The sequence below is a fragment of the Saimiri boliviensis genome, chromosome 14 (assembly GCF_048565385.1).
Source record: "Saimiri boliviensis isolate mSaiBol1 chromosome 14, mSaiBol1.pri, whole genome shotgun sequence".
In the NCBI taxonomy this organism is placed as follows: domain Eukaryota; kingdom Metazoa; phylum Chordata; class Mammalia; order Primates; family Cebidae; genus Saimiri; species Saimiri boliviensis.
The window spans coordinates 92,210,643-92,231,880 of record NC_133462.1 but is presented as its reverse complement, the minus strand read 5'-3'; the positions used below and the strand labels follow the sequence as shown (position 1 = coordinate 92,231,880).

At 49.2% G+C, this 21,238-nt stretch overlaps 1 protein-coding gene across 2 annotated transcripts in view; it reads right to left on the bottom strand.

The window, feature by feature from the left end:
* KIF26B (kinesin family member 26B) overlaps positions 1-21,238 on the bottom strand; it is a 526,146-nt gene that overhangs the window by 261,367 nt on the left and 243,541 nt on the right. For both annotated transcript variants that reach the window (XM_039464246.2, XM_074385662.1), the window contains one exon: positions 5,689-5,855. In XM_039464246.2, coding sequence (XP_039320180.2) covers positions 5,689-5,855 — 167 coding nt within the window. The remainder of the gene's footprint in view (positions 1-5,688; positions 5,856-21,238) is intronic.

Here is a 21,238-nt window from a genome sequence, read left to right as displayed (position 1 = left end):
AAAATCATGCAAAAAAAAAAAATTTCCTCGTTTGAAATGTTCTTGATGTTCAAAGCCAGTACATAATAGCTAACCAACTTGATGATCAATTGTTTCAATCTCTTTTCTGGTCGACTGTTACTATTTTTTCCAGAAACTGTTTTATTTTTTATTTATTTATTTTTTTTTAAAAAGTGGGGGGCTGCTCAAATTCTGAAGCAAAGACAGCTACTAAGATGCCGACTGTTGAAAGCCCGGCTGAGAGAGGGCTGAAGCACAGAGCAGGTGTCTCGGGCTCCGTCCTCCCGCCAGCCGCGCAGCTCCCACTACCGGGCCCAAGGACCACTTTTTCTTTCACTTCTAGTTACACACAAAATGCAAGCCCCGATTTTTTATTCTTGGATTCAACAGATAGAAAATTATTCCATCAGCAGATCTTTCTAAATGCTTCCTCTCAATTTCTATACTTATCACAGACCAGTCACCGTGTGTGGATCAGCACAGACCACACACTGCTTACTCAAAATTGAAATTCTTATTTTACAAACATTGAATTTGAGAGGCAATAAGGTCCACCCAGACCTTCACCCACAGTTCTGAAAAGTAAGCATTTAAAGAGAAAGGCTAATCCCACAATATGTATATATTTCAAAGCTTGTTTTACTCCGTAAATATATATAATGTTTATTAGTCAATCAAAAAACATACTCAGCGCTTTGGGAGGCCGAGGCAGGTGGATCACTTGAGGTCAGGAGTTTGAGATCAGCCTGGCCAATATGATGAAACCCCATCTCTACTAAAAATACAAAAGTTAGCTGGGTGTGATGGTGCACGGCTGTAATCCCACTCAGGAGGCTGAGGCAAAGTCACTTGAACCTTCGAGGCAGAGGCTGCCGTGAGCGGGGATCGCGCCACTGCACTCCGGCCTGGAAAACAGTGAGCGAGACTCCATCTCAAAAACAAATAAATAGATACATTTTAGGCCGGGTGCAGCGGCTCATGACTGTGATCCTGGCACTATGGGAGGCCAAGATGGGAGGACTGCTTGAGCCCGAGTTCAAGACCAGCTTGGGCAACAAACACAGGGAGACACCATCTCTACAAAAAATAAAAATAAAGTAGCTGGGCACAGTGGTACATTCCTGTGGTCCCAGCTACTCAGGAGGCTGAAGTGGGAGGCTCACTAGAGCCTGGGAGGCTGAGGCTGCAGTGAGAGTGAGATTCTGCCTCAAAAAATAAAAAAAACAGTTTTTAAAATAAAAATAAATGCATTTTAAATAAAGGTTAATATCACGGAGAAAAGTCAACATCTGCGACCCTCAACAAAGAGGGGATTTTTCTGTTGTTTGTGTTACTGTTGTTTGACTCAGCTTCTCAAACAAACCACAGGGCCTAGGAGTTTCAAACATGTTTTATAAGCAACCATCAGTTCCTGATTACAGTAAACAAAAACAAAACACCCTATAATAAAGTGTCTCACTGTGTCTGTTGAGTACAGAGAGTAGGAACATGGGCTCTCCGAGATGAGGATGGATGTCCCATCCCTCCCACTCCTGGCTACGTGGCTTTGGGTCAGAAACTCAGGGAACCATCTTCTTTATTCACAAGACAGAGAAAGCGCTGGGCTCTGCCTCACAGGGTTTCTCTGGAAATGAAGATTCTGCATAGGAAGAGCTAGTGAACAGTGAGTGCTGCTTACGGAGTGCTCGGTGAACGTCGGCCACGTGGGCCACAAACGGGGCGAATGCCGTCCCTCCCATCTTTCTCTCCTTCTTCCTCCTCCTTTTTCCTTCCTTCCTTCCTTCCCTTCTTTCCCTCTTTTTTTTTTTTGAGACTGAGTCTCGCTTTGTCACCCAGGCTGGAGTACGGTGACTCATCTCAGCTCACTGCAACCTCCACCTCCTGAGTTCAAGCGATTCTCCTGTCTCGGTCTCCCAAGCAGCTGGGATTACAGACATGCACCACCGCACCCGGCTGATTTTTGTATTTTCAGTAGAGACGGGGACTCGCCATGTTGGCCAGGCTGGTCTGGAACTCCTGGCCTCATGTGATCCGTCCACCTTGGTCTCCCAAAGTGCTGGAATTACAGGTGTAAGCCACCACGCCTGGCCCAGGACAGCTTCCTGAGAGCTGGCCACCCTTGTGCCCTGACTCCAGGGCCCTGCACGCTCAGAGGACTATGTCTCCGCTGCAGTCAAGCAGGAAGAGTTGAAAGTGGTGAGCACAGATTGGAGGTGTAGGAGCTGACTCCGCCCCCAAACCCCTATGAGGACAGACACTTATCAAAAGCTGTCATGACCATCACCTTACACAGCTGCACATCAACTAAAACCAAAAGGCTCTTTGAACTCAGCTTACAGTCTGACAACATAAGCTGGGCAGGTTTTGGCTTATCACACAGACATCAGAGGATGCAAAGGGGTCAGCGACACCCCTGGGTCTGCCTCTTGACATGACGGGCCTGGAGCTGGTCATTCACACTTCAGCTGTCGGTGCCATCAGCGACAGGGAGGTTATTAATCTGCCGCCTCTCTCGTTGGGAGGTGGGAACATCCAGCCGAGAAGAGGCCTCATCAACCATGATGAGAACAACAGGGCGAGGCATGGGCCTGAGTAAAGGGTGGGGGAGATCTGCAAAGATGGTTCTTTTCACAGGGTACCATTTCCCACCGTACGCTGTAAACCCCTGAATACCAACCATGTGCTTTTAATGCTCATTCCATTAAGCGCCGAGTGCTCCCGGCGTTCACTGCAAAGAAAGTGCTTCCGGATCCTTCCCAGCTCTTTGAAAGCTCACGTGGCAAGCCCGCGTCACTCCAAAGTCGTGGGTTTCAAGCACTCGTTTGCTGCCCAGTGTCACCGGCACGGCCGCCCCAGCGGCATCATCAGCCCATGCGGCGCAGGCTTTGCCTCAGTGTTTCTGTGCCACCCGAGCCCGGCTAGTGCCCTGCCATTCTTTCCCTGACGTCTGCTCGCTTGTTCCTAAGTCCTCCTCTGACATCCCGACCTCCAGCCTCGGGCACGCGGCTCGTCCAACACGCTCGGGTGCCCGCCGCCTCGTTCCCACGCCCCTTCCTTGCACCTGAACTCCTGTTCTCCGTCAATTCTGCCCAAGGGGAGCCCTCACCTCTTACTTCCTGCTTTGGGTTTTTTCGGGGTTGTCTTGTGAGTCAGTCAGCCTTCCGTCAAATCCTCTGGCTGGAACTGAACGGCAGGCTTTCCACATTCAAAGAATTTCAGGTTAGAAAGGCACAACGGAAGTCAATTCCCACGTGAGCACTGGACGCTTCTTCTGGTACCAAGGCCGGGTAATTACTCAACATAACTTTCATCTCCCCCAGGGGCCCGAATCTCGCTCTCTCCTGAAGCCGTCGGAATTGCACGCTCTGCCTTCTGAGCTGGGATGCGTCTCCTCCCTGGTGATCTAGCCTTTGCCTACATACTTGCCTGCTCTACAAAACCAACCAAACCTCCGTTTATCCAACAGCCCAAGAGAGAGCCGAGAGCATCCTTGGGACACCCAGAATCCTTCTCTTCTCCAAACGGAACCTGCCGTGAGAGCGCTTCTGAGTCACCCTCCTTTGGATGTGCTCAAATAACCTCCTCGGAGCTCCTGTGCCTGTGACATTCCCTCCTAACTGTTCCCTCCCTTCATTCTCTCCCTAAGTGGCATGGCCATGGCCTCCCAGTGAGCTTGGAATCCCTGCTTAATGGGCTGGGACAACACAGAGATTCACATGCAGACAGGGATCTCACAAGGATCCTCACTTCTGGGTGGCCAGCCTGTACACATTTCCTGTTACTTCCCACACATTCGAGTTGGCCCAAGTGCTCACAGGACAATAAACATGGCACCCAGGAACAATCAGGACCCTCAGAGCCGGTCTTCCAACAAGGCCCGTGTGCTGCCTTTAGGGTGCCATCGTCCGGGGCATCAGGCCTCTGTCCTGCTCTGCCTTTTCCCGTCCTAATCAGTCCCCCTTCCTCCCATTTGTGTTTTGGATGCTACCATTCGGAACAGCCACACAGCGTTCCTTCTCACTACCATCGCAGTCGGCACTTCCACAGCAGTGTATCACTCATCACCTTATCTGTCTTCAGAGCAACCTGCAGAGGAGGTATATCCTCATTTTATAGATGGCGAAGCTGAGGCCGAACTGCAACTGGAACCCAAAGGGTCTCACGATTTCATATCTGATGCCACCGTATTTATCCTAGGCCCTGTTCACTCAGAGGTTTGCAAATCTTAGGCAGAGAAAGTTTTCTAAGGTTCAGTTCCAAGTATTAAATTAAAAAATGAGTTACAGGCTGGGCGCGGTGGATCACACCTGTAATCCCAGCACTTTGGGAGGCCGAGGCAGGCGGATTACAAGGTCAGGAGATCGAGACCAGCGTGGTCAACATGGAATCTCATCTCTACTAAAAATTCAAAAATTAGCTGGGCATGGTGGGGCATGCCTGTGGTCCCAGCTACTCAGGAGACTGAGTCAGGAGACTCATTTGAACCCGGGAGGCAGAGATTGCAGTGAGCCGAGAGCACACTACTGCACTCCAGCCTGGGCGACAGAGCGAGACTCCATCGCAAAAAAAAAAAAAAAGAAAGAAAGAAAAAGAGAGAGAGAGAGAGAGACAGAGAAAAAAGCAGAGAAATCCAGTTTCCATTTCTGGCTGTGCTATAAACTCGCTCCTAGTGGAACGTTCCTGGTCCTCGGTTTTCTCACTCATAAATAAGGAGATGGAATCAGACAATGCCTGAAGTCCTCTCCTGCTCAGCTGTCCTCTGTCTCCTGCCCTGTCTCTGCCTTGTTGCTAAAATTAGGGAGAAAACATCGTTGAAATACCTTTTTATTTTTTGTTTGTTTCTTATATTTTTAAAGTTCCCAAGATTAGCTGGATAGTATTTGATAACTCTCTGGCTCATCCGTCAAGGAGTAAAAAACCCCCCAGCCATCTATTTAATAGCTTTTAAGCAGTTAAGTTTCTAGAATGAGAAGATAAATCTGGAAACACCCGCCAGAGGGATCCCCCCTACAAAAGTTCTTGTCCAGAGGAACACCATCTTTAGAGCTACACATCAAGGGAGCAGTAGTTCTAGGGCCGGGCACAGTGGCTCACGCTTGTAATCCCAGCACTTTGAGAGGCCGAGGCGGGTGGATCACAAGGTCAGGAGATTGAGACCATCCTGGCCAACAGGGTGAAACCCCATCTCTACTAAAGATACAAAAATTAGCCAGGTGTGGTCGTGCATGCCTGTAGTCCCAGCTACTCGGGAGGCTGAGGCAGGAGAATCGCTTGAACCTGGGAGGTTGACTCCACTGTACTCCAGGCTGGGTGACAGAGTGAGACTCCACTGCCCTCCAGCCTGGGTGACAGAGCGAGACCCTGTCTCAAAAAAAAAAAAAAAAAAGCAACAGTTCTCAACCCCAGAGCTTTTGACAATGTCTGGGGACATTTTTGGTAGTCACAACTCAGGGAGGGTCCTTCAGGCACACACCGACGGGTACAGGCCATCCTTCAACACGCAGGACAGTCCCCACAACAGTTAGCTGGCCCAAGATGTGAAAGTGCCATGGCTGAGAATGTCCCATAAACAGTGACATCAAAAAACCGCCCCAAACGCTTTCTGGCGTTTCAGCCGAACTAGTCCACGCAAGAGGTTAACGAGGCACGCCCAGCGGAACGAACCAAGGATCGGAACGGCTCTCTTACCGTGCAAAGAAGGAAGCTGCCACCGAGGTGCCTGCAGAAGTCTCGCTGGCCAAGCAGGTGCCCTGCGAGGTGGGGACGCTGCAGGCGGAAGGCTTGTCTGCATTGTAGCGGTTCAGCACGGCTTCGGTCAGTCCCTCCCGGCCACTCTCTGTCATCAGCTGGGAGATCTGACAAGGAAAATGGAGACTGAGCTCATTACCTGTGGCTTGCTGTGTGTCCTGACCACTGATGGCATCTCTCTATTTGGGGGAGGGAGGCAAGAGGGAACCGGGTTCTATCCCACCTGCATTCAGCCACACGTGGGTGTTTAGGGCTACTAGGAGGCTATTTTCCGGCATTTTAGCTAGGTGATACGTCCCCGTTTTCATCAAAAATAATGGAATAAAATTACCCCTTGACATTGTAAGTTTCAATTACGTCTGTGTCTTCCCTCCATTTGGAGGGAAAAACAGGAACCATTATCCATGCACTCTTTGCTGCCCAATACCACAACGGGAACATTATCTAATGCTGGCTTCTTACCAGGAATAGCCCTGAATGCTCTGAAACGGAGGAGTGGGGAAAAGTCATGGTTTTATTAAGGGAGAAGCAGCCCTGCTAATAACCAACGTAAGGAATGAAAATACTACAGTATTTGGTGGTGGCGGTGGCAGTTTGCTGTGGAAAGTCAGTAAAACGGGCAGCATAGAGAAACTAATACAAATAAATATAGCCACGATAAATTACCAATGTTTTAAGGGCTCAGATCATTTCAACAGATTCCATCTTCCTCTTGGTTCATTAAGATAAATGCCTTCCATTTTATTTGAAATGATTGCCTTTATAGCGGAAGTTCCAGTGGATGGGGCTGGGTCCATTTTGCCTAAATCTGCATAATAAGCTGTGAAGAACCAAACTCCAGGGCAAAACAAGGATCTTGTGTGGAAATATACTTTGGAAAAGTGTTAATCCCCACAGCGAATATAATAATCATGCAGGCAGAGTCTCAATATTTGGAAAGCCTGTGACTTTAAATCTTCAGTCTACTTGCAAAAAAAGAAAAATACTCATTTAAAAAAAAAAAAAGAGAGAGAGAGAAAACGTTAGTTCAAAAAAAAGTCACCAGTCTATTCAAACCCTTAAATGCTAAGTGGAAAATGTTTCTAATCACCTACAAAAAAGAAGTGCCATAAAGCAAAGGTCCAGAGTAGGGTCCAGTTTGTAACCGAGCGGGCCGGCAGGCCAATCAGAGCGGCCCTTCTGTGAGCCTTGAAAGGCAAAAACACTTGGACTTTTCATGATTAGCAGAAGAGCCATTACTCTGAGTCCATCGACTGGGGACTCTGCTCCACTTAAATTCATGCTCTGACTTGGAAAGCCTTGGCATTATTCAGCAGAAATTCTGCCAGCACACACTTTCTTATTCTCATTTATCTAACGCATTGTAAGGAAACTTGACCCAAGTGAGAGAAACTGGAGAGGAGACCGCTCAGGCGGCTGCTGGCCCGAAGGCCGTTCCCTGCTGACTCAGCGGAGAGCCCGCAGGGCCGCTCCTGCGCCTTCCTTTGCTGCTGTGGGGTGTGGGCTCCTGTCCACCGGCTGCTGCCGTCCCCGCGGGATAGGGCGGGCTGGAGGGTGCCGCTGATACAGCTGGAAAGCTGAGGATGTGACCGGGTACACCACCGTCCCCGCTCAGCGGTACTGATGAAGCTCCAGGTGACCCATCACGCCTCCTGGGCAATGTCCAAACACAAAACAAAACCCCCAAATTCATGGGACAACTTTTTTTTCCCAAGAAGCTACAATCTAAGACATACCTCTGATTTTGACACACAGTGACATGTGAAACAAGCCTGTCTGCCTGGGGTGTTTCCTTTCATTGCTGTATTTCTTATCTAAAATTTGGAGGGAAGGGACTCGGTTATGTGCCCTGCAAAGCCAGAGAGGAGCCGCTGGAAGATGCGTGGTGAGGGGCAAGATGCCTAACACAGAGGCGCGGCGTTCTGGGTGGGTCCAGATTCCCAAGTGTGGTCCAAAATGCACGTGAGCAGCCTGTGGGTTCACAGCTTTTGAAAACGTCTCTGAGCAAATGAATTTCAATGCATGAGCTTCCTTACTAGAGAGCTATTGGTAATCCTGTGCCAAGCAAAATGGTTCCTCTTACTTTTCAAAGAATCAGGGATTAGGCTGGGCGCAGTGGCTCATGCCTGTAATTCCAGAACTCTGGAAGGCCAAGGCAGCAGATCATGAGGTCAGGAGATCATGAGCATGCTGGCCAACATGGTGAAACCCCGCCTCCACTAAAAATAACAAAAAATTAGCCAGGCGTGGTGGCGCACACTTATAGTCTCAACTTCTTGGGAGGCTGAGGCAGAGGAATCACTTGAACCCAGGAGGCGGGGTTGCAGTGAGCAGAGATCACACCACTGCACCTCAGCCTGGCAACAGAGCAAGGCTCCGTCTCAAAAACAAAAAACAAAAAGAATCGGGGGATTAGTGGGCACGAGGCACTGATTTCCCAAGCCTATAAATAGAATTATTCAATAATCAACTGTTTTTGAAAAGTTAGCATCACAGAATGTTTTAGAGGCAGAAGCTATTTCCAACATCATCATCTTCAAAATTCTTCTCCTTAGAAAAGGCATCAGAAGACCAGAGAAGTGATTCGCCTGAGCCAGTTTGTATCTGGGAATAGGACCCGGCCTCTTAAACCATCCCTAGCACCTACTTCCTTCCTCTACCGACCCCTCTTCTAATTTAAAAAAAAAAAAAAAAAAAAAAAGTCTTCCCTTCTAATCAAAAAAATTGTAACATACAGAAAAAAAATCAAATACTAAAACATACACGTCTATCCACTGCCACCATTCACAAATGTTAGCATTTTTTATCTGAGAAAATATTTTCTAAAAGAAACCGAATATTGTGTAAAATTAAACTTGTGCATGTCCCTAGTCACACAGCCAGTATCAGGACTGGGGTGGGGAGGCGGGAACCGGCCCCTGTTCTATCCCACGCCCTCCCTCCTTAGAACCTGACAGCCCATTGCTCGGTTCCTTTTGTGCATTCTCTAGATTTTGTTCTGGTAGGTCCGCAGCGGGGAGAGGGCGTCCCTCCAAATGCCTACTCCAGCGACTCTCACCACCTGCAAGCATGTTGTCATTAGCATTGATGCCTAGTATCCTCTTCGGAGATTTCAGACACTCAGAAATAACAGACCACGCTGTGGCCACGGCGACTGCTCACTGACCTCCCCCTCAGTTTCACGCTCCAGGGCTTCAGTCCCCAGCGAGGTCCTCAAACACCCCCGGCTCCTTCCGCCACGGAGGCCTTTGCGCTCCATGTGGAATGTCCTACTTTTCCTGCAGATCCACGCTCAAGCCTCACTTCCTCAGAGAAGCCTTTGGCCAGCCTGTGCTTCCTCCGCCGGATGCTTCTACAGGGCCTCAACTCTTCCCTCAGTATCTCCACTTTGGTTCATACCATGCATTTAACAGTAAGTCACTTTCTCCCACTACAGGAAAGCCCCAAGTCTACAGGCTGGGGCTGGTTTGCTCACCACTGTGTACCAAGGTCAATACCATGGCTGGCACAAAAGACGCTCAGAACATGTTTGTGGAATAAATCTCAGCGATTCTTACTTTCTACTGCTCACACGCATCTACTTAAATCCTCTTAAGTCTTTTAAGTAACAGTAATTTCTTCAGAAAATTTAACTGCTTTTCTTTTCTTTTTTTTTTTTTTTTTTGAGACTGGGTCTTGCTGTCTCGCCCAGGCTGGAGTGCAGTGGTGCAATCTCAGCTCACTGCAACCTCTGCCTCCCGGGTTCAAGTGATTCTCCTGCCTCGGCCTCCTGAGTAGCTGGAACTACAGGCATGCAACACCACACTCTGCTAATTTTTTGTATATTTAGTAGAGCCGGGGTTTCACTGTGTTGGCCAGGATGGTCTCAATCTCCTGACCTTGTTGTGATCCACTCACCTTGGCCTCCCAAAGTGCTGGGATTACAGGTGTGAGCCACCGCGCCCGGCCCTTCTTTTCTATTTTGTTTGATTCTTAAGATATGACAGTCTTTTCTCCCACCCTCATCACTGTCAAAGCATACTGTTTTGGCTCCACAATGTTTGGGGATCAAGAGCTGCCTCTCTTTTAGCCTGCTAGTTCATTTGCTCATTCATTCATATGAACAATCATGTGTTGGGTGCTCGGTATATGTCAGGGGAAAAAAATGCTGAAGATTCAGGAGGCTCTCAAAATGTGCAGACATTTCTTGTCAATATCTTGTGCAAAGACAGTCTGCAAGATAGCGCCCCGAAAGCAACTTCCATTATCTCCGTTTAGCTCCATTTTTATGATTCTGAAAAACGGAAGAGCGAGGCTTGCTCTGGGTAGAAGCAGCTGTAGCTTCTTAATCATATCCATTGTCGATGATTCTGAGAGAGGAGCAGCCCCGTTAGATAAGCTATCGTTTTTCCTGCATACACTGGTATGCAGGCCTTCTGAGTGCTGAGTTTTAGTGTTTTGGTGGATATCTTGCTACCAAGATACTTGTTCATAGGAATTTACTCTTCCTTAACCCTGCAAACCCTCTCTAGGGATGCGGGGCTACAATACCATTGGTTGTAACTTAATCGTCCTATTAATCAAAGAAACAAAATAAGACCTACTACATGAGCTCTGGTTACGAAAGAACCACTCCAATCCAAATTCTGAATCCCCGACCTGTTTTCACGTCAAGCAAAGAATGGCAGTCCTCCATAGTCTATGACAATTAAACAGTCATTAACCGCATAAGGGATGCCCTCCTGTGTCCACCCCTTTGCTGCTGATAAACCGCTCCTTCCTCATAGAAGGTTCACTGGAAACAACATTAAGTTACGTAGACTGGTTGGCTATTGTTCCCATTTCACAGATGAGAAAACGGAGGCCAGGAGAGGAGTCTGATGATTGGTCCAATGCCACTCGGCCGTCACACAGTGAAGTTCAGCTGGAAATAGAGGCCTCCGATTCCATTTATGTCCCTTCCTTCTGCCATCTGACCTTCGTCACTGAAGTTTACTGAATAACGTGAGCCCCAGACAGATTTGGGGGATTATAGAAGGTAAACATTGGTTAGTCTCTGTCCTCAGGAGATTTGGAAGGAAGGTAGATAAAGAAACTCGCAGTCAGCCAGACGTGCGCCCTCTCCCTTCTCTAAAATAAGGGTGTGTGTGTGTGTGTGTGTGTGTGTGTGTGTGTGTGTGTGTGTAGAAATTCTACCTGTGACTTGGAAATGGGGAAGCTTCCAAAATGTGTTTTTAGCCCAATCTTCAGGTCAAAGGCAGCCTCTGTGGAGCCTGAAAGACTCCATATTCCCCTTCCCAGTTCTCACAGGGGAGCCCCGCAGCACCCGGCTGGTGGAGAGGCCTGGGGAGGAGGCGGCGCTGAGGCTTGGTCACTTCCGACATGCTCTGAACGAAAGAGGCCCTGGGCCCCCGGCTTCAGCCCTGCTCAGACCAACACAAAAGAGCCCTCCCAACACACCTCGGGCCGCACTGGGAGCTCGCCCACTCGCCAGCCTCCCCGGCCGGAGCCGGTTCTCAGGAGTGGCATTCCGCTGACTTCCTTATGGGATTTGGGAGTTTACGTCCGACGCCTCCACAGCACGCCAAAGGCTCCCCTCGGCTTTGGAATTTCATCTCGAGGCAGTGGCCTTTCCTGCTAGTCAGGAGGAGTCCCCACACTTCAGGGCAAGTCTTCCCAGGTGGGGCCTGCTTCTCGCTGCTAACTAGAATAAAGATCACTCCGGGCGCGGTGGCTCAAGCCTGTAATCCCAGCACTTTGGGAGGCCGAGGCGGGTGGATCACAAGGTCGAGAGATCGAGACCATCCTGGTCAACATGGTGAAACCCCGTCTCTACTAAAAGGTGCAAAAAAAAAATTAGCTGGGCATGGTGGCGCGTGCCTGTAATCCCAGCTACTCAGGAGGCTGAGGCAGGAGAATTGCCTGAACCCAGGAGGTGGAGGTTGCGGTGAGCCAAGATCGCGCCATTGCACTCCAGCCTGGGTAACAAGAGCGAAACTCCATCTCAAAAAAAAAAACAAAAAACAAAACAAAACAAAAAGATCACTCCGGGTGCAGAGCCCTGCCAGGAAGCCTTGGCTACGCTAACTCCATGGGCGTGGGCATCAGCTCCCGGAGGAACCCTGCCCCTTCTCCAGCCCCCTCTCTGCCCCCAGGCCAGGTGAGCAGCCACAGACAGAGCTAAGGATGGCCTTTAGTGGACAAATATAGGTCCCTTGCTGCAGTCCTGAGGGGTCACCTGTGGATTCTAAGACAATTCAGCCATTTCACCAGAAAGGGAACTGGGGCTCAGAGAGGTGGAGCTCTTTCCCCAAGGGAACACAGCCGGTAAGAGGAGGAGCCATGGCTGGAACGCGGATCTGTTTCCTGAGGTGGCTTCTGCTGCCCTTAGTTCAATTTCCCTCCCTCCCCCGGCCCCCGGGACCCTTCCCAAGTCGAGGCTGCCCTCAGAACCCCTCCTTACAGTCTGCTATTAGAGAACACCCCCAAGACAGGCTGTTCCCCTGAAACGAACCTCGCAACATAATTCTGAATCAAGACCTTATTTGTTTTTTTCTTCTCTTTTTTTTTTTTTTTTTTTTGAGACAAAGTATCGCACTGTCACCCAGGCTGGAGTGCAATGGCGCGATCTCAGCTCACTGCAACCTCCGCCTCCTGGGTTCAAGCAATTCTCCTGCCTCAGCCTCCCGAGTAGCTGGGACTACAGGTGTGGGGTACCATGCCTGGCTAATTTTTTGTATTTTAGTAGAGACGGGATTTCACCATGTTGGCCAGGATGGTCTCAATCTTCTGACCTCGTGATCCACCCGCCTCGGCCTCCCAAAGTGCTGGGATTACAGGCGTGAGCCACCACGCCTGGCCAAGCGCCTTATTTTTAAAGGACTATGGTTTACATCTGCATTTTAGACTGTTAGAAATTTATTTCTTCTCTTGCAATTCTGTGAAAGATACATGATTCTTCCTGAGAAAACTCTGGTTCCAAAACCTCCAAAGGTGCACCCAGCACATTTGAAAACCCTGCAGTCCTGATGGAAAAGCCTCATTATCTTGGTTACGTGTGCATGTCACTGCCACAGTCTAACAGCAGTGGCTGAAAACACGCTGAGAGCCATCCTGATCACAAGCTTAATGGGGACTACATTTTCACCACAGGATTTTATTTGGTTTGGTTCTGACTGAAACCTGTTTTCAGCTCTCCGTCTTGGTTACAGGGGACCATGTCACTCTTTCAGGGTATCTGTGACTTTCCAAACAGCACACCGTATCCCTCAGGTGGTGGTAAAATGAAAATGGGTAGTAGCAGAAGACTAGGCTGCAGGGAGAGCGTGCACGTGTGTGTGTGCACACGGGTGTCAACACGTGTGCGCACGGGTGTCGGCACGTGTGCGCGTGCAGGAACATGTGAGGTTTTCAATGTACATGAGAACCCCAAGCACCACTAATGAGCAGCGAAAGTCTGCTTTTCACAGACCACATGGAAATAAAGCTTCTCCGTATGGTTTAACTTGTAATTCACGTCTTTCAACCATGTTTAAATTTTTATAGCACACGCGTGCTAGGTGTCAGGGTCTCCGTGTACATGAGAACCCCAAGCACCACTAATGAGCAGCAAAAGTCTGCTTTTCACAGACCACGTGGAAATAAAGCTTCTCCCTGTAGTTTAAGTTTTAATTCACGACTTTCAACCACATTTAAATTTTTACACAGATCCCTCAGTATGAGGAGCTCGGTATTCACTCCCAAAGAAAGAGTGAATCCCAAATGGGGTTATGATCTTGACCACAGAATCAAGACAAAAGGTGTGTGGCTCCTCCTAAGGCTACTCCCACATCGCAAATTGCAATCTGTAAGCCACTGACCTTTAACTTCCACACTGAGGGAAGAACTCTGAGAGCGACCAGAGTGCCAGCACGGGCATTCATCTTAAATGGCATTAGTGACCCAGAAAGCCACCGCCCTCTGACTCTGCCAAGACAGCAGGGACACCAAACGGTATCTGTTTCCTGTGGAGAGCAACTGCTTCTCCCTCCGTCTTTAATTAATGACACTTAACGACACGATGTCCCTCCTCAAATCCCAGAAAATAACATTTAAGAACATTTTCTCCTACACAATTAATATCTCACTGCCTTGGGACATCTTTTATTGATATCTGCTACCTAGACTGCTACTTAATGCTTTCATGGTTTATAACGGTAGGTGCTCCATAAATATTTTTGATCCAGGTTAGCACAAATAAACTCACAATTATCTTGGAAAAGACCATTCACAGCTCATTTTTAAACCCTCGGTATGTCTTAGGGTGTGTCTATGCTGTCCGTTGTTAGGCTCTTAGGAAATCAGAACGCCAGAATACACTTCAGTATATTCTGTAAACTATGTATCACGGAAGTCCACCTGCAAGGGGAAGGATCAAGCGGTGCATGCCCAGACCGAAGAGAAACAACGTAGAGCTGATCACCCAGTCAGAGGCAGAAGGCACCTCACTCCGTAACCACCATGCGGTGACACAGCCCACAGAAACTTCATTCAGTTTTTGCTCACAACAGAGAGAGAGAAAAAAAAATGACGTCCCTTTTCTATCTATGAGTCTTTGCTTTGACTGCAGGAAAATGTCTCAACCCCTACATCAGGTCACTTCTGGAGCTGACTATAAAAACGTATCTGGGCTGGGCACGGTGGCTCACACCTGTAATCCCAGCACTGAGGAGGCTGAGGCGGGTGGATCACGAGGTCAGGAGTTCGAGATCAGCCTGACCAACATGGTGAAACCCTGTCTCAACTGAACATACAAAAATTAGCCAGGCATAATGGCTCACGCCTGTAATCCCAACACTTTGGAAGGCCGAGGCGGGTGGATCACGAGATCAGGAGTTCAAGACCAGCCTGACCAACATAGTGAAACCCTGTCTCTACTAAAAATACAAAAATTAGCTGGGCGTGGTGGTGCACACCTGTAATCTTAGCTACTCAGGAAGCTGAGGCAGGAGAATCACTTGAACCCGGGGGGCAGAGGTTGCAGTGAGCCGAGATCACACCACTGCACTCCGGCCTGGGCAGCAGAGTGAGACTGTCTCAAAAGGAAAAAAAAAACAAAAGTATCTGTCAGAGGGGTCTCCAAGAACAGGCTCCCCTTAAGGAGCAGGTGTCACTTTGTCACCCCACCGGACCCTTCCTTCCTGGCCAAGGACAAGCAGCTACAGAGGACTCTTGCTCTGACAACCACAGGTGCACGTCTCTGGCTTCAACGCCACTCCCCCCGGGGAATGAAGTGCTTCGTTCTATGAGTTATGTTTATTTCATGCTTGCAGGCAGAGAAACAGAAGAAAGGACCCACTCAGGAGGGAAGCTCCGGATGCTTCCGAAGCCGGACGGCCTCCTCTCCTGCAGTGCCCGTGTCTGTCTGCGTCTCCTCCGCGCCACACAGGCCTCCGTCCTCGCTAAGCTATTCCACTCGCCTCTTTCTTCCCGGGCCTCTGACCCCAAGTATCAGGCAAACTTGTTGATCCATTTAGACTTCCTTCTCACCCAGCTTGTCTCTGCTCTTCCCAGAACTGCAGTGAGGCCCTTCCCAGGCAGGGCCATGCCTGCTGTGGCCGTGTTAGAATGTCTCCTAAGCAGAATTTGTGATGAGGGCAAAAGCCGGCATCAGCAAGACATGCTTTTGTTTAGAAGTCTCAGTAGACATTGCAGAAAGTTAACTGTTGCTGGCTTCTTGCTTGAATAAAATATACTGAAAACTAGGGCAATAAAACGGATTTCCCCCAACCTATCTCATCAAAATCGTTTTTATTTTAAAATAATACAGAAGAACAAATATTGTATGATTCCACTTATCTGAAGCACCTGAAATAGTCAGATTCATAGAGTCATTGTTAATGGGGCAGAGTTTCAGTGTGGGAAGATGAAAGAGTTCTATTGGTGGTGGATGGTGGTGACGATTGTGTAACAATGTGAATATACTCAATGTCACAGAACTACGTGCTTAAAAATGATTAAGATGCTAAATTTTAGGTCATATACATTTTGCCACAAAGAAGAAAGAAAGAAAGAGAGAAAGAGAGAGAGAGAAAGAGAGAGAGAGAGAGAGAGAGAGAGAGAGAGAGAGAGAAAGCCAGCCAGCCGGGGTGGTCAAGCCTGTAGTTCCAGCACTTTGGGAGGCCAAGGCAGACAGACTGCTTGAGCTCTGGAGTTCAAGACCGGCCTGGGCAACATGGGGAAACCCTGTCTCTACCAAAAATACAAACATGAGCCCGGCAGGGTGGCCCGCGCCTGAAATTCGGCTACTCGGGAGGCTGAGGTAGGAGGATCTCTTGAGCCAGGGAGGGTGAGCCGCAGTGAGCCATGATTGTGCCACTGCACTCCAGCTGATGTGACACAGCAAGACCCTGTCTCAAAAAACAAGAGAGAGAGAGAGAGAGAGAGAGAGAGAGAGAGAGAGGGAGAGAATCCCACACTGCCACAGTTACTCCTCTTAACCTGTTTCGGTGGCTACACTCGTGCTTTGCCATGTTGGAGAGTACGGTCATAAGGCCCATCAATGTTCAGGCTGGAGTCCAGAGAAGAGGGCCAGGAACCCAGAGGCTCTGTCTTCCAGTGACGGACAGGCCTCTACACACATCACGAGGTATGTTTTACAGGGTGGCCTCAGTGACAAGACCCCACTTTGCTTATGCCCGAGGCCGGCAGGACGAGGAACCGGGATGGGAAGGAAACTCAGAAGCCAAACTCGGAGGAGGGGGAGGAGATGGGCAGGGAAAGCCCCCACCCAGACCCAGCTCCTTGATTAAACATCATCTGATTGCTTTACACTCACCTGAGTCAAATACCGTCCTTCCGTACCTTCCCTCACACCTGCCAAGCCACACGTGAGTGATCAGTGAGCACTGCCTCTGTGACGTAGCATTCCAGGGCTGGGGTGGCTCAGATCTTTCCTCAGGCTCAGGATTTGCTGTCAGGCATTTGAACAGGCTACAGCTTTTTCCTGCCACTGTCGGCACGCTGTCTCAGAGAAACAGCAGTTACTGCCCAGGCTGAAGCTCGCCCCAGGCCTGGCCTAGTCCTCACAGCTCAGGGGGACACAGAGCACCCGCGACGCCGAGGCTGGCCTTGAGTCCCAGACAAACTCCGCTCTGGGCTGTCCAGCACCCCCAGCCAGCACCACCCGGCCGTGATGGGATTCCTGTGTCCCAGGGCTGGACGTTTGATTACCCTTATTATCTTAGCTTGCTTTGGCTATAAATTTTATTAGTGGCCATAAAATTATCCATCCACAGCATTTGACTCAGTGACCTCTTGCAAAAGAGAATTCCACAACTGGCCATTCACTGGGCCTGGGAGGGCTGCCTTTCCTTCACCCTCGATTTATAGCCCTACCTCCAGTGCTCTGCCCTGCAGGATGAGACTCTGCAAACAGAAGAGGCTGCTCTTGTTTCAGGATTCTCATTATCGGGGCTCAGATCTGGCCCCTCAGCACCTGATAACTGTTTTCTTTTATCCTTTGTGTTGCTAGAAGGTAAGGGGGCAGGCCGCGCGCCTGTTCCAGGAAGGGCCCAGGTGCAGACAGGGTTCAGCAAGGGCCAGCTGCATGTCTCTTTGGGGTTCCTTCCTTAGAGTTCTTTTTTTTTTTTTTTTTTTGAGACCCAGTCTAGCTCTGATGCCAGGCTGGAGTGCAGTGGCGCAATCTTAGCTCACTACAACCTCTGTTCACTACAATCTAAGCCTCCCGGGTTCAGGCGATTCTCCTGCCTCAGCTTTGCAAGTAGCTGGGACTACAGGTGCACGCCACCACGCCCAGCTAATTTTTGTATTTTTAGTAGAGATGGGGTTTCACCATGTTGGCCAGGCTGGTCTCGATTTCTTGACCTCGTGATCTGCCTGCCTCGGCCTCCCAAAATGCTGGGATTACAGGCGTGAGCCCCCACGCCTGGCCCCTCCCTTAGACTTCTAGTTCCAACATGTGCAGCTTAAGGTAGAGATCAAACTGTTTAGGAGTCTCCTGTAACAGGGGACACGGTCCTACCAGGAAGTTTGTAGCATTTCCACAGAGGCATGTGAATTCGCCCTGCAGGTATGCTGAATCACACTTCCTCCTCAGCTCTGCTTTGGGGAGTGTTTTCAGTGACACAGTCAGAGGTGCACAAAGAAACGAGCACAGCAGCTTCCATGATGAGATCAACTTCAACCCCAGAGGCCTCTGAGGATGTGAAATCAGGCGGCCTCGTCCATCATCACCATCACCATCGCCACTTTTGAGCACTTATCATGAGCCAGCTTCTGTTCTACGAGCTTTCTGTGTATTGCCACATTTAATCCTGACAACAACCCTGAGAAGTAGGCTCAACTGTGATCAAGTAAGAGCTTCAATTCTGTCTGACACCTGGCAAGGCCGTGAGGCAGGTAAGGCCGGGACTTGGTGTCTGGCTGTTCCTGAGTTTATACTGGGCAGCTCAGGCCCTCATCACCCAGAGAATGTACAGCTCAAGGAGGGCTACCCTCTTCAGAAAATGTGCTAACAGCAAAAGATTTTATTTTAAAAAAAGAATCATTCGAGGCCAGGCGTGGTGGCTCCCACTTGTCCTCCCAGCACTCTGGGAGGCTGAGGTGGGCGGATCATCCGAGGTCAGGAGTTTGAGAGCAAGCTGGCCAACATGGCGAAAACCTGTCTCTACTAAAAATACAAAAATTAGCCAGGCATGGTGGCACACTCCAATAAGCCCAGCTACTTAGGAGGCTGAGACAGGAGAATCACTTGAACCCAGGAGGCGGAGGCTGCAGTGAGCCAAGATCGCACCACCACACTCCAGTCTAGGCAATAAAGCGAGACTCCGTCTCAAAAAATAAATAAAGTAAAAAAATCGTAAGAATCATTTGAATAAGTGATCATCATTAGGATTATTTGAATAACTGAGCACAATAAGCTCTCTCTATCCAGTGTTTTGTGATGTTTATGATCAAATAAAAATAAAATGGTTTGAATCTGGATGTAATTGATTTCACTTTCAATTTCCAACTCAGAAAACTCAGACTGAATAGTCAAGATGAAATCACAACCCTAATCAACTCAACCCTGAGGTCAAGGTCGGACCAGAGGCTACTCCTAGGCCAGCTCCTGTGTACAAAATCACCTGGGGACGGCTCTTCCACTGGGGGAAGGCGACCCTTCTCACCCCCAAATAGTGAACCAAGAGCCAGTGCCCCAGGAAGCATGTCTTGACTACTTGTTTCCTGCACTGAGTGATCACGCCAGCACCCCACAGGACTCCAAGCCCGTCCTTATGCCATCAGTGTGATCCCGCTGATATCACGTGGACCCTGTCAGCCCAATCCCAAAGCCTAAAGCATGTTTGGCTTTACAGCTGCTGCGTGCCCGTCTCTCCGCAAGTGAAGCGTCAACCCCAGGGCCTTAGGGACTGTGTGTGTTCTCCTCAGTCTTACCAGCACAGGACAGTGTCCAGATACGGAATACATCAAACAAATGCATTAATTCGTACATGAATTAACAGCTACGTGCAAATGGAGATGAACTCCATTTAGTCGGGATGGGGTTGTTGGAGTTGCGTTTGTTTCTGCGGGATAAAAGCTTGTTTTCACTTGATTTTGAACATTGTGAATAGGATACAGAGAACTTTATTGAATCAACTAAGATGCTTCAGCATATACATAATTCAATATAGCGATAATAAGGCAAACTGCTGGAGTTGGGGAAGAAAGGGCAAACGAGCAAAGCGAGACAAAAGAACAGGAAGAGAGAAGCTGAGAAAGAAGAAAAAGAAAAACAGAAGCAGTGTACATAAAGAGATGAAGATGGGGGCGAACACAGTAATGGTTCATCTCAGTCAGTCTGAGGGCGAGCATGTGACAGCCACAGCTGGAGAGCTGTGGAATTCTCTGGAATATGGGCAAGTAATCATAGGAATCCAGGCTCCCAGAGAGGAGAAACCCGGCCCAGAGGCGAGTCCCCCGCCCTGCCCCCGGCTCTTCCCCATACCGGACATGAGTTTCAGCTGCACTCAGAGCTCTGGGGTGGTAGAAGATGAAATGTACAGACTGACCAATCTAAAGACCCCTGTCACAAAATTGAGCCATCCTCTTTCTTTTATCCATTTAAAAAACAGCCTTGGGCTGAGCGCAGTTTCTCACACCTGTAATCCCACCACGTTGGGAGGCCAAGGCAGGCAGATCACTTGAGGTCAGGAGTTCCAGAACAGCCTGGCCAAAATGGTGAAACCTCATCTCTACTAAAAATACAAAAATTAGCCGGGCGTGGTGGTGGGCACCTGTAGTCTCAGCTGCTTGAGAGGCTGAGACAGGAGAATCACTTAAACCCAGCAGCTAGATTCTGTAATGAGCCAAGATCGCACCACCGCACTCCAGCCTGGGCAACAGGGCAAGACTCTGTCTCAAAAAAAAAAATAACAATAAGTAATAGAATAAAATAAAAAATAGGCCTAACCTCTGAAGAAAAGAGCTTGGAATTTCTGACTATTGAATACTTGCTTTACGTAAGTTTTAAGACTGGCACTGTTCATTAGTCCTGCTGCCAAGGAGAAGCACGGTAAGATCAGGAGGCCGAGCGCTCGATTAGCTGAGCTGGTGCAGCGTTTAATTCTCACACAGATCGTGGCCTTTTCCACCCGCGGTTCATCCGCCATGTCTTTCCTGTCGGGAAAGGTCATCATCATGCATCTCTAAGCAGTCCCTTCCCAGGGTCTACGTCACCTACATTCCCAAGTTCTTCACTCAAGTCTTGGCTAATGCTTGGGAAGCTTTCAAGGAAACCAGCAGTGTATTATACCCTGGGCAACCCCACATCACAGCCGTGAAGGCGATGCCGAAGCTGGAGACAGGCTGGACCAAATCAGATTGTCACCCAGTGCGTAGCAAAGGGCAGGTCAGGCAGCGGGCCCCTGGTCAATGTGGCGTCATTAAGTGTTAAGAACCAATTCCGGGGGCTGGGTGTGGTGGCTCATGTCTGTAATGCCAGCACTCTGGGAGGCCAAGGCAGGTAGGTCAGAAGTTCGGGACCAGCCAGGACAACATAGTGAAACCCCGTCTGGTGGTGCACACCTGTAATCCGAGCTACTCAGGAGGTTGAGGCAGGAGAATGGCTTGAACCCAGGAAGTGGAGGTTGCAGTGAGCCAATACCATGCCACTATACTCCAGCCTGGGTGACAGAGTGAGACTCTGTCCCCCACCCCCCACAAAAAGAACTAAATCTGGGTTCTGGGCCTGGCTTGGTGGGAGCAGCATGGGAGGCTATGGGTGAGGCATTTCCCCTCTCTTAGCCCCAGTTTTCCCCAGGGAGGGGACCTTGAGAGGCTGGGCATGCTGCTGAATACACCCTATGCTCCCTAAAGTCATAATGACGTATAAAGCGGGAACCGTTAACAGATATTCCCATGACATCTCTAAAATATGCTCCTGACTTCACATTTGAGTGGCCTCTGTGCAAAAACAAACATATCAAAAATCACAAAACATAAATTCCCTGCCAAAGTGGGAAAAAGT